The sequence below is a fragment of the Lonchura striata genome, chromosome Z (genome assembly GCF_050655825.1).
Source record: "Lonchura striata isolate lonStrDom1 chromosome Z, ASM5065582v1, whole genome shotgun sequence".
Classification (NCBI taxonomy): domain Eukaryota; kingdom Metazoa; phylum Chordata; class Aves; order Passeriformes; family Estrildidae; genus Lonchura; species Lonchura striata.
Window position 1 is genome coordinate 74,381,834 of NC_140740.1, and position 14,052 is coordinate 74,395,885.

At 43.4% G+C, this 14,052-nt stretch overlaps 1 protein-coding gene across 6 annotated transcripts in view; it reads left to right on the forward strand.

Annotated features, from left to right (window-relative positions):
* The first annotated feature begins 4,122 nt into the window (after window positions 1-4,122).
* PDE8B (phosphodiesterase 8B) overlaps window positions 4,123-14,052 on the forward strand; it is a 76,935-nt gene continuing 67,005 nt past the window's right edge. For 2 of the 6 annotated variants that reach the window (XM_085567076.1, XM_085567078.1), the window contains exon 1: window positions 4,123-4,614. In XM_085567076.1, coding sequence (XP_085423202.1) covers window positions 4,138-4,614 — 477 coding nt within the window. In that variant the 5' untranslated portion in view covers window positions 4,123-4,137. Of the gene's footprint in view, window positions 4,615-10,389; window positions 10,784-14,052 lie in introns of those variants that run through there. The other 4 variants (XM_085567079.1, XM_085567080.1, XM_085567077.1 and 1 more) reach the window with 3 other exon arrangements.

Sequence of the window (14,052 nt, forward strand, 5' to 3'; positions counted from 1 at the left end):
GGAAGAAGGTAGTGAAGATGCTGCTTGGATGCTTCTTGGAAGGCAACACAAGTAATCTTCATTGCTTGCAGAAATAAGCAGATTGCAGCTGTGGTACTAAAGACAGGACTGTGCAGCTCAAAGAGAAATGGGTAGTTCTGCCACCACCAGATCCTTCACACATTGGTATGCTCTTTATGGTTTTTGTTGTTATGTTGGGTTTTTTAAAGTGTTGCTGCTTTTCAATTCCTGCTCTGGAAATCGGTTTTCTCCAAGCCTGACGTAACTAATTTGTAGATATCCTGAGACTACTGTATGCAAAGCACATGCAATTTTAATGTTACATGAAACAGAATGGTTTGATGGCTTTTTTTCCTGCCAACTGCTGAACCTAAGGAACTTTCAATTTATTTCTAAGATTATATCACTTTAGTCATTCCTTGAGTAACTTATTCTTGTGTGTGCTGCACTAATTCATCTAAATGGACAATAGAAAGGAAATATGCCTTTCTATATGAAATATAGAAGGAAAGGAAATATGAAAAGAGAGTTAGACCTTCTAAACTGTGTCTGTTTGTAGAAAGCCATGACTTGCACATCTGTGCACACTACTTTTTGGTGCAATGGCTCTGCATTAGACATTATAACATGCAACAGAAAGGATTCTTTCTGCTGTGTCTGTCTCATTAGTTGTTCAGGACCTATTGTGTTTCTACATGTTCCTGGCATTATTGCAAAATTATGAAAAAATTAGATTATTTCTGTACAATGAGCTGAGTAGTGTTTTCTTAAGCAATAATACTGGAGAGATTTCAAATGAACCTGTTAAAATATTTGTATTCTAGCAGGTGCAGAAGCATTCATTGTAAATGTGGTATTAATACACGTTTTGCACAGGTATATTGTTTTTTGTCTCAGAACTGATGAGTTTTTTAAATGTCAGTGACTCACGTGAAGTTTGTATTCATCATAGTTACCCTGGCATGAGCCTGTGCCTGTCCATCCATGCATGGGTGTCACACAAGTACACAGTCTGTGATGTAATAATCATCTTTGACAAAGGATTGCTTACAACACAGTGCTGCTGTAGAGTGCTCTAAAATAGTGAATTCTTGTTTGTGTGTTTGAAGTGTTACCCTGAGAGATTACAAGCACAGAATGATTCATGTCGCTTCCTTCTTTTGTGCCCTAGCCAAGTAACAGGATTCTGCCAAGTATTTGTAGCTCTTGAAAGCCATGTTCATATCTTTCCAGGATGGAAGATATTCTCAGCAAGTACACCGCCTGCCAAAATGAGAAGAAGAATTTCCCTACAATGTCTAAGATGAATACTTCTAATACTATTTTATAGCAAAATTTATGTCAGTGAATGCTCAACAGCAAATTCCCAAAGCTATTAGTTACTGTTCATTTGTGGCAGACAGCAAAAAGTACAGAGAAATTTTCTTGAACTACAGAAAATTTTTATTTTACACTACTTTTAATGTTATATTTCTCTGCAATTCCTTTTTTTTTTTTTTTAGAATACAGTAGAAGTGAGGATTTATACTTTATACTGTTTCCTAATTAGAGAATGTCTCCTTGCTCTGATTCTATTACTGGCATGGCTTCCTACAGAACCAGGAGTGGACCATATGATCCACCAGTAATGCATAATGATAGAACAAAACAGTGTCCTCATGCTGACCAGAGGACTTTTCTTTAGGTGTCCTAAATACACTTGAAAGTAAGAAATCTCATCTGAAATATGTGGTGAAATGTATGTTCCCTATTTTAGACAAAAATATCTTATAATACTTAATTTTGCTAGAATGGCTCCTCGAATTGGGCATTTCACTATCTGTAATTCTTCTTCAGTGTTGTGTAGTGTTCTCTTCTGATTTGCACTAAATCTAGAGAAAAGTAATATCCCTCAGGAGTATTTGCCTTGTGTGATGTTTGTGCCTTTCTAGGTTGTAGTTTAACAATTTAGCTATGCTATTTCTATACTATTTATATATTTAATTACTTTTTTTTTATTCATAAGAACATAAAACAGTTCCATCTGACCACACGTGTAGCAATAAATGGATTGTCTATCAACCAATGAACCACTCCAAGGCAAGACAAGAAGCTACTGTATATATCAACTGATGCAATGTATAACATCAGCTGATATGTACTTAAAATATAATGGAATTGACTACATACAAAGATTACATTGTGAAAGATTAACTATGGCAAATTGAATAATTGATACATTCTGAAGCCTATAGATAAAAGGATTAGTGAAGTATCCTGTAGCCTTTCACTCATGTTAGCAGTCCTATCAAAGTCAAATGCTATCAGGACTGTCTGAAGTCTGCTGGAAACTCTGGGAACTATCACCCCTCACTCTCAAGTGACCAGTAATTCTATTTCATCCCCTGTGGCTCAAAAAGGGGGACTGGGACTGACTAAGAATAAACCACCTAAAAAATCAGCATAAAGCCCACAGCTTTGTCACCTTTATATTTTATATAAAATGGCAGCAAATTGTCCAGGAATGTAAACACACAACTATTGTTGTTTTTATTATTATTATTGTTGTTGTTGTTGTTGTTTTTATTGTTATTATTGTTATTATTGTTATTATTGTTATTATTACTACTGGGTGGCATTTGCTCTCTGAAAAAAATGGTTCCTTCTTAGCCACAAGCAACACTTTTCTGAGCACACATCACTTGATAAATCTCTGTCAGGTAGTGTCCTGTTCATCCAGCTGTGCTCTACTAGACAGTATTGTTAGATATCTGTTTACTTCAGCTCCTATCAACCCTTAATGATTTTTTTTCCATTTGTTCTTGTGATGGTCTGAAAACCTGCTGAGAAATTAAATTCTAGCTGGTGTATAAGGGCTGTATTTAAAAAATAATGAGGGAGAAATGCAGGGAAAGGATTGTGAGGAAACTGCAAAAAGTCTATGTTGCTGTATCGAAAACTTCATGCTGGGGGCCCTTGAAGCCCCTGTGTCCAGATGAGCACCTTGCCCTTGTTGTGGTGCCGTGGCTGGGTAAGATTCTTCTGGGGTTTTATTGCAAAGACAGCATGGCTGCACAGAATGGCACGAGTAATTAATTAGTCCCTAATTTTTCCACCTGGGGAAGCAGGGTACCAGGGCAGACTGTGATGCTTTCTTCTCTAACAGTTACTGGAAATAACAGGGCAAATCTAATTTTGAGATTAGCAGTTGGCTGACTGATACCTGCCACTTGTGCAGAGGTTCTGAAGAAAGAAGAACCTCCTCTGAGACCACATCAGGCTGCAGTGCCAAGTATCCAAGAATATGGCTGTGTGCAGCTGAGGCTGTAGCTAACCTCCCACCCAGCTCATCCATGCAGGACCAGGACCTTGAGAGAGTGTCAAAGTCACCCTGTCATATATGAGCTCCCAGACAACAGCTCTTGCAGATGTACGGCCACAAAAAGGGGGATGTTCTGACCTGCTTTTGAGGACATTTCAATATGTGCACTGTTTAGCATTTCTGGGGAGCTCAAGGATTGTATTTGCTGATTGTGTGTCTTTTCACTAGAAATAGGGCAAACCTTCACAGTCCCTAACCTCAATCTGACATAACCTGCTGGTCAATGCTGGTTCTGCTTTTCCTGTCTAGAACTAATTTTCTGTAGAGTATTAGTGTGTTAGGTTTGTTTTGTGTAGGAGTTGGGGTTTTTTATGGTTTTGGTTAGGCAGTTGCTGTGACTTGACCACTACCTGTCCCAAAGCTCCCAGTCATCTTTAATGTTGCTCTGTTTTTGTGACATTCACATGTTCTCTACTGCCTTGTATGCAAGCCTTTGATTTTTTTTGGGTAGGAATTATTTTTTATGGGGTTGTCTGTATCTTATAGAGTTCCTTCATTGAGGTCTTGTGTACCTTTACAAAGCACTAACAATATTAATGAACTGTGCAGAAACAGCAGTACTCCAAAAAGAAAAGCAGACATTAGCTGCTTTTAAGCCAGGGGGGAAAGAGTAATAACATGAAAGAGTCGAGCCCAAAGATGTCATTCCCAAGATGATGCTTTCCACCTACCTTGTATATGCTGTATACTAGAATATTGCAAAGATTAATATAGGCTGTTTGAAATACGTTTCCAGTCCCACTTCTGGCAGTTTAGATTTGCTACAGATAGTGGCTATGCTACTCTTTCTCAACTCCAGGCAATTTGTGTCCCTTCTCCTAGAGTATGAGGCTGGGTTTTACTGGAGGATCCTGAAAAGCACCGGTAGCGAGCTATCAGTCCTGCATGTGGATTTTCCACTCTCTCTCAAAGAGAGCTGTGTAACTCTTAGCCATGTGAATCATGCTAGCTTCAGAGGACTCGGTTTGCCGCGCTTTCCCCGGGAGCTTTACCCCATTACTAAATGTTCCCGATCAACGCAAACAATGATCCAGCGCAGGGGCAAGAGAGGAGGCCCGCGGGGCAGGATAATTCGGGAAAGCCTTTTTGCGCTCCTTCGCCATGGGAGGCTCGGAGGCGAAACTCTGTCCTGGAGCGCTTCCCGCGGCGCTCCGGGGCGGGCCGGGGCAGGGACAGCGGCAGCGGCAGCCCGGCTCACCTGGGCAGCGCCGCCGCTCCCTGCGCTCCGGAGGATGAGCGCGCCGGGGAGGAAGGTAAGGGGACGTCGGGAGGGTCAGGGGCTGGCGGGACGACCCGGGGGCTGCCCCCTGCTCCAAGGTGCTCGAAGCACACTTTCCGGGCGTTCTCCCACTCCTGTCGGCGGGGCTGGAGATGTTTCCCACCGCCGATGCCGCCGCGGCGTCTGCCCCGCCCGGCTCAGCGCGGCTCGGCTTCGCCAGTTGTGTTCAGCAGTACCCGGAGCCCCAAAGCCAAGGAGTCAGCTTTTCCCTGACCACCCGAGAGGGATTTTCCGTGCAGATATTCCCGGAGAGCAATAAATCAAGGGAGAAGAGTTCTGCTGTTGAAACAATAACGAGCAAAGAGCAAGCTGCTTTTGAGGAAACGACCACCAAGTGCTGCTTGGGGGAACTGTTCAGTGCTGTCAGGAGAGCTGCAGCAGCATTTCTTAGCTTTTGAGTGCTGTGAAGTATTTGATTCCAGCCAACCCAAAGGCAAACCAAAGGGTTTTCTCGAGAGCAGCAGCCTAAGCCTTTTAAATGTGGTGTGATCCTTCTTGTTCTAGAAGATTTTCTCATAACTAGAAGTATATGGCCATTGTCCTGCTAGAAGTTGAGCTCTTCGGGTGAATGGTAACACTTGTTGCTACTGCTAGTGGCTGAAGACTGTTGTTGCTATGTGGTTTTATATGTTACTCTTCCTCTTCAAAACGTGTAGTAAAGATTTGCTGTGTCTCTCAAAATGAAGCTGATAGTAAGGACAGTACCATTTTCACCCATTCTAGGGAAAATTAATTACTGCAGGTGTTCATCCCCAGGGGAGAATCTGCATCCCTGGGGCAGCTCATGGCCTCTCGGCAGTGAGGAGCAACGTGCCAGGACTGCATCTTCTCCTACCCCTAGGGAGAGAGAAACAACTGCGGACAGAGAAGGGCAGGAGCCACTGAACTTCCTTGCTTGCACACAAAGCGGTGGAGAAGGTAGAGAATGAGAGGTCACCTGCCCCTCTGTAAACTCTCAGAACAATTTGTGCCCGGTGATTCATACAGTGTCAAGGGCTACTAGTGGAAAGGAAACCAGACCGAGTTTCCTCTTCAGCTTTGCTCCCTTGAAACAGGCTTCTTTCACCTCTTGTAAAATATCCATAGTGTAAAGTATTTTATCAACTTCTGGGCAAAACTGAAGTGGCATTGTCCAAACCCGTCAAAATCTGACTGTTAAAGGAAGATCAAAGTCAAGTTCTATGGTGAGATTAGCAAGCAATTCCAGGAACCTCATTCTATTGAACAGTACCTACTGGAGAGTATATTTTTTGTGGATTTTGTGACTGGGAGACAGTTATTTGCAGCAGTCACAGAGACAGTGTAACAAAATCAAGGTAAATTAAAACACAGCTTTGCTGCAATGAGTGAATTTTCTGTTATGAAATTAAAGGAATTTGGGGAAGGAATTTTTTTAAAAAAGGATTATCTTGCTTTTTGGTTGAGTTTGAGATAGGTCACTACTGTTAGTGATGTTCCTCTTCATTTCATTATTGAGTGAGTCATTGAATTTGTGGACTGAAAACAACACTTTGCTCTTTCTCAAGCAAAAATAACCTTCATCTCTTGTATTTAATATATTTTTGATTTCCAACTGCCATAATTTCTTGCATTGTTGATGAGTAAAATCATGAAGTTAGCATTTGATAATACATTATACATTATCAAAGTACCATAAAGATGGGGGTGTTTTTAACAAAACAGAGGTGTACTGAGAAAAGATACATTCTAACTGTCATGACTATTTTTCTCATATTTAGTTTAAGTTAAAAAAAGTGCATGGGGTCTGGATAATTTAAATAATTTTTAGGTATTGACTTTGATGTAATCTGGGTGCAAAGGATGTTATTTTCTTCTGTACCTAAGAAATTTGTTGGCCCAATATGAAAAGACTGAGAAACTGTTGAACCTAAGAGCATAGTAATTTTTTTTTTTTGTACAGTCTTATATATACTTTCTTAAACTGGTTTTACAGTAAATGACCCATGAATAGAGGTAAATGTCTTCAATAGTGAGCTGTCAAGTATTTTCAAGTCTTTGTAAAATTTGACCTCTGAAGTAGTATATTCTTACTGCAATGAACTGGAATTTACAGATGATACAACCAATAATACCGACATAAACTTAGCAATCTACTCATAGCCTAAAGCCTTAATATTGAGGTCAGAGTGAAGCCTATGACTGGCTTTGGAAGGGATATAAAGTGTTGAGGAGCATCTTTTCCTCATTCTGGAGGGATTTACAGGTGTAAACACCATAGAGAATGTATATCCACTGCTTTCTACTGGAAAAAACCAAAAATACAAGATGCTTCAGGGAAACCTCTGATTTCCAAAATCACTCATATGCTTAAATACATTATGCTGAAATTAGTCATGTGTAAAAAACTGGTTCCCATGAGCATAAAATTTGTTAGGATTTATATTGTTGCAGTTAAAGCCAGCAAAAGTTCTTTAGTAGTGGAAAAACTGATACATGTGAATATTTTCCAGTGCCTAGATGCACTGACTTCATTCGGGAGCCATACTAAATACGCATTTCTGAAGGCAGATTCTGCTTCAGTACAGCTGCCCCTTCTGTACATCCTTGGTTGGTGCATGCTGCTCACAATAAAGCCTTCTGCTTTAGTGCCCATCAGTCAGGGAATACTGCAGCAAGACAACTTTAGGAACATGACTGGAGTGTGCTATAAGTGTGCACCCTTTTAAATATTCCCTATTTCTCCTTGTTTAGTAAATCCATGGTTGTCCTCTCACAGGCAAGGTGCAGGAAAAGCACTGATGGTAGGAAAAGGAGTCTTTAATTTTCCTTCAGTTCCTACTTCAGTGACAGGCATACTTCCCCTGTGCAGCCACTCACTCACCTCTGTTCCAGCTTCTGATCACACTGATCATCATTTACTATATTCTATATATAGTTCTATATTCTTTTCTCTCTGAGCTCCTTCTGAGCACTGTGCTTCTGTGGCGAGGATGAGTTGGGACTGTTGAGTCTGGATAAGAGCAGACTCAGGGCATATCTCATCAATGTAAAACTAAAGGGAGGGTGCAAGGACAGACTCTTTCATTGGTGTGCAGTGACAGGTCCAGAGGCAATGGACATGAAAGAAACATGTAAGATGGGAGATCCTCTCTGAACATCAGCAGAGTACTGTAGGGATGACTGAGCCCTAGAATGAATAGGTGGTCCAGAGGTGTCATCTTCATACTTGGAGTTACTAAAAAATACACCCAGATATGCGCATCCTAAGCAAACAGCTATAGATGGCCCTTCTTGGGTGTGTGGAGAATTTGACCATATGACCCTTTCAAACTCAACCATCTTTTGGTTCTAGGACTTTTTAATTCTGCTGTCAGGCCAAGCATTATTACTCTTCATACTTTCCTGTTGCTTTTCAGCAGTCCACATATTTCCCCATCCTAGAGCAGCCTTTGCTCCTCTCAAACATTCTGGCATGTTGCACAGAGAAGCTCACCCTCTTTAGTTATGCTCTTTCACCATAAACCTAAAGTAAACAGTGTGGGGGCTGCTGCTTGAGGGCTGCATTTAGCTATGCTTCTCCAGAATTGATACTTTTTATTCCTACAGCTTATTTTCTGGCATCAACTCAAATGTATACCTAAACAAGGGAAATCCAAGTGAGAATGGGTAGATTACTGCAATGCTATCTGAACTCAATAGCAAAGTTGTCACTGAATTCAATGGGAACAGGGCAGAAACGGGAATACTAGGATGTTAAGGAAACCTGACAGGCAGGGTTTAGGGTATGACATAATGTTTTCACCAAGCTCACTCTGCAAAGTCAAAATATGGTTTATGTTCATATCCTTTATTAAAATTATAAGTGCCATTAATACCTGGGGTGGATAAATTGTGATGAAAAATGTCTCAAACTAGGTAATCAACAAATCTTAGAGGTCTTTTGTTAACACCACTTACCCAAAAGCAACAGGTTTTGTGTGTACCCCATAAGTGTATGGCTTCTGAGTGGCATTCCTGAGCTCCTGGGTCTCTTCCAAATCTCAGTTGTAGTGTAGGGCAGGCAGCTCAAATCCCCAACTTAAGTTTCCCAATCATTAATAGAAAGGAAGAGACTTGAGAGTATTTCAATGCATGCATAAAAATGGCTGGTCCTGTTATTAAGTGAGATTTTAGGACACATTCATCTGCAACTAAGGGCATTATGCTCTGGGAGAATGAGGTCTCATCCAGAACTGCAGTCTAAGCAGCAAGAAAGGCCTCATGGTTGAGTGATGAAGCACAGTCTGCTTTGTTTTACTTATACTGAGCCTATCTCCAAGGTTGTCCTCAAAGATAGCTGCCAGCACAGCACTGTGGCAGTAGGCAAACGTGCAGATATGTAGCATGTGCAGGATGTTAACCACAACTTGATTTGTGAACAGTGACAACTAGTGGGGAAAATAGTAACCTAGAAAATTGTGATTACCAGGACCAGCATGGGCTCACTGTGGTAACTAGAAAATTGAAAATACTTTGGCAAACAAATGGATGATCTCAGTCCGGTTTTTTGATGGACTAGTGCCTATCATTGCCATAATTGCAACGATCCATGCACTGCATCAAGAGAGACAGAGGCTAAGGCTCAAAAGCTCTCTAAACTGAGGCATTTTAGCTGTGAAACCATCACTTATGAGTAAACTGAAATCTAATTCATTAAAGTGCTTCAAAAGCATTAAGAACCAAAAATAACATATTTATACCATTTTGATGTAAAACATCACAATTCTTGCACCATGCTTCATGTTTTTAGTATTTTTACATCATTCACTAAAACTAGATGGAGAAACAGTGGTCAAACATCAGGTAATATTCCAAGAAGAAGAAAAGGTGTATACACAAGTGTTCCTTGGTGGCTGGGTTTCAGATAAATGCTTTATTAGTAGGAGGCATATTGCTTGGATAACATTACCAATTCTTGAAGGATTTATTATGTGCTATTTAAAACAGAGGGATTTAAACTAAAATCTTGCAAAGACTTAAAACCTCCATGTTTAGCTTTACACCTCCTACATAGTTTCACTGAGGTCAATGAAACTATTCACTGTGGAAAGCTAAGAAGGTGTGTAAATCCCTGTAGCATTAAACATTTTTCTTGATTATCTCACCAGGGACTGGAAACGGGGATTGACAGCTATCAGCCACCAAGGATAAAATGGCAACTTGTGTCACTGAATGTTGGCTTAATTGAAAAGCAGCATTAAGCATTATGAAACAATTCTGGCTTTTTTCCCCCTAACTTGCACTGGGTGCTATATGGCTCTAAACTGCTCCCTTCAGAACCCTGAAACTGAGATTTGCTCACCCAAGAGTAGGGCACGTTTTGACTGTCAAAATAAGTATTTGTAACTTTTTTTTTTTTTTTTTTTTTAGTATTTAGCGCAACCGGGATTGCTGGGGATGTGTGTGTGTGTCTGTGTGTGTGTGTGCGTGCGTATGTGTGTGTGTGTAATGTTGTCCCTGCGGGAGGCTTGAAAGTAGACCCTGTGGCTGGGTCACGATGGGGCTGCACCACCGATAATCATTCTTCTTCTCACCCTTCTCCTCATCCTCCTCCGCTTCACCCCACCCCAGGTGAACACAGCCCGGTCGCCTGGTCAGACGCTGCCGAAGAGGGGAAGGGGCTCAGCAGGTCCGGGGAGCGCGGAGGCAGCGCGGGGAGCGGGCGGCGGTGACGGGGAGGCGCCGCAGGGGCGGGAGCGGCCGGGGCAGCGCCGGCGGCGGGGGAGGCGCCGGTGCCGGCGGCGCGGGGAGCGCGGCGCAGGGCGGCGGCCCCGCAGCCGGGCGGGCGGCAGGTGGGAGCGGAGCGGAGCGGCGGCGCGGGAGGGGAAGGGATGGGCTGCGCACCCAGCATCCACGTCTCGCACAGCGGTGTGATATACTGCCGGGACTCGGAGGAGTCCAACTCCCCGCACCAGACCACCACGATCTCGCAGGGCACCGCCACCCTGCACGGCCTCTTCGTTAAGACAGACGCGGCCGACTCCATCCCCTCCGTCCTCGCCTACCAGAGCCGGCGGCCGCCGCCCTCCTCCGGCCCCCGCCGCAAGGAGCGCAGGGAGTCCGGCGGCGCCTCCGCCCGCTCCAGGACGCCCCGCTGCTGCAGCGTCGAGGCGGAGACCCAGACCAGCAGCTCCAGCGCCAGGGTAAGCGCCGCCGCTCCGGGGGGATCTCCGGCGGTGCCGGTGCGGGTCCCCGCCGGCCGCGGCAGGGGGAGGACGGTGCGCGGAGCCAGCGCCTCCCCCGGCGGAGGATGCTCGGCGGGCGGGATGCAGCTGGAGGAGCGGTGCCCTGGTGCCCACTGACTCACCGCAGCTGCGGCGGCCGGGCCGGGCCGGGCTGGCACTGCTGCGGGGGGGCCGCCTCGCCGGGAGCTCGCCGGGGGCAGCAGCAGCCGCCGGGCCCCTCGGGCTCTCTCCGCCTTTCTCCGCGCCGAGCCCGCAGCCTTGGTGCGGCTCCGGGGCGCCCTGCGCTGGGATCGGCCGCGCACACCCAGCGAGCGGAGAAAGGGCTTGTTTCGAGCTCTGCGGCTGACGGCAGAGAGTACGTGGTGCTGGCTTTACTTCATCCCTTTTTCTTCCCGCCGTAGTTAAAATGAACTGTTGCTTCTAGGCGTGGATATTCGGCTCAGCACCGAGCCCCTGTGATCTGCAGACGTTTGCTACTGCACCTTGCTGGGGTAGGGCTGTGGAGATGCTCCTGGAGGAGCGGGTGAGGGCTGTGTCCATAGGGTACCTGTAAGACTTGGGTCCCCCTCTCAGTGGCTAAGGCAGGCACTGCTGCATCCTGCCTGTCAACGTCTTCACTTAAGTTTACAGCGCTTGAAAAGAGATCATTGAGCTGGATATTCTTTTTCCATGAGGTTTGTTTGGTTTGTGGGTTGGGGTTTTTTTGTTGTTGCTGTTTTGTTTTTGGTTTTTTGTTTGTTTGTTTGTTTGTTGTTTTTAATACCAGAGTAGGTAACTTCCCTGAAAGCCTTTTAGAAATGAAATTTTGCTTTGTTGCTCCCTTCCAAAGTTTATTAATTAAAACAAACAAAAAACCACCAAAACCAGTGCCATGATCCCAGCTGCATCTTAAGTTACTTTTCTTTGTACTAAGAAAGCAGGATATCATGTCACAAAGTAATCCTAGTATTTTGTTAGAATATCAGTAAGAAATTCCAAAGTTACAAAATATTCCTTAATAATTTAAAAATTCAGAAGTCATCTTAAGGAAAACATAAGTGGGAGAAATCACAGAAAACAAATCCAGACATCCCCACAGCCGATTGTCAGTTCAAACACTGAGAAACTTGTAGAATTGTCTGCAGTCACATTGACTGTTTTACTTATACAGATTAAGAGCCTGCATCATCAAAAATTCAAAATTTGGGACAAAATTCAAGCATGACTGGAGTAAAATAATTCCTGTATTTCTTGAGAATTGTTGATTTTTTTTTTTAACTAGTCAGAGTGCAACACTTATGACAAAATATTATTTCTTTTTTAATGCAGAGGAGAGCAAAATCAAAACACTCACAATGTTTTAAGTTGAGAATTGAAAAGAAAATTAGAAGGATTGTGAAAAAAAAGTTTTTTTAGTTATAACTCAGTTCTCAATAGTTGTTTACTATGTATTATTACATTATGTGCTGTTATAAACAAATATATTTCCTAACTTTCTAGTTATTTGAACTGAATGTATTTCAGATATTTTTGAACTTTCTGATTGATATTGTAATATTATGGTTCAACAAGGCCAGTGCTTGTCCTGCCCTTGGGTCACAGCAACCCCAGGCAGCTCCACAGGCTGGGGCAGAGGGGCTGGAAAGGCCCTGGGGGTGCTGGTGACAGTGGCTGGACATGAGCCAGCAGTGCCCAGGTGGCCAAGAAGGCCAATGGCATCCTGGCCTGGATCAGCAATGGTGTGGCCAGCAGGACCAGGGCAGGGATTGTCCCCCTGCACTGGGCACTGGTGAGCCACACCTGGAATCCTGTGTTCAGTTTTTGGGCTCTTCACTACAAGACATTGAGGTGCTGGAGCGAGTCCAGGAAAGGGAAACAGAGCTGTGGAAGGGTCTGGAGAACAAGTCCCGTGAAGAACAGCTGAGGGAGCTGGAGGTGAGAGAGAAGCCTGAAGGAAAGAAAGCTCAGGGGGGCCTTCCCACTCTCTGCAATTGCCTGAAAAGAGTGTGCAGCCAGTGGGGCTTGGTATCTTCTTCCAGGCAACAAGAAACAGGATGAGAGGAAACAGCCTCAAACTGCTACAGGGAAGGTTCAGGTGCTACATCAGGAAGAATTTCTTCACACAAAGGATTGTCAAGCATTGGAAGGGACTGGCCAGGAAAGTGATAAAGTCACCATCCCTGGCGTTGTTCAATAAATGACTGGTTGTGGCACTCTGTGCCATGGTCTCATTGATACAGTGGTAATTGGCCAAAGATTGGATTTGATCTTGGACATCTTTTCACAGAATCACAGAGTTAACTAGGTTGGAAAAGACTTTTGAGATCATTGTGCCCAACCTGTGGCATAACATCACCTTGTCAACCAGCCCATGGCACTAAATGCCACATTCAGTCTTTCCCAACCTAAATGATTCTGTGCTTCAGTGATTTTTTACAAATTATGAGTTTTTTAGGTGTCTGGGATTTTTGAAGTTATTTAACAACTATTTCAATTATATAGTAGAAATATTTCCATTCCTATAAGAATTAAGATCTGCAAAATATTTTAAATTTTTTTTTTAGTTGAGTTAGAGCTGTCATTCTTATTGCCAGTCCTGTCATGATTCTGCAGATCACACTAAAGTATTGACTACAACAGCGTTGGCTTATTACAGAACAATCATAAAGGCAAAATAGTATACTATACTTGACAGATTAAAAAGAAGTGGAAAAGTGTGGAAATATGTTTCTGCAGCAGTACATGATAACAATATTTATTTCCATAAAAGCTCAGAAGGGAAGAATAATATTACTTATTTTGGTATGGAAAGAGTGTCTAGCAATACTACTTGGTTTTAGCTGCTGTAGTGCTGGCTGCATGTATTAGCAGCATTGGATATTCTATACCATATGGCATCCCACTTGGGGAAAGAAGGAGGAGACATTTGAAGTGATGGTGTTTGTCCTCCCAAGTACCCACAGCACATGATGAGCCCTGCTCTCCTGGGAATGGCTTTACACCTGCCTACCCATAGGAAGTGGTAACTTAATTCCTTGTTTTGCTTTGCTCATGTGTGCACATCTTATTTTACCTATTAAAGTGTAAAAATTCATGAGTTATTTCACTTTTATTCTTCAGACTCTCTCCCCATCCTGTAGGTAGTGGAGTGAATGAGCAGCTGCCTGGGGCTTAGTTGCCATCTAGGGTCAAGCCACCACAAAATCTCATCTAAGTGTATTAGGGCACAAAACCAATATACTGGATGT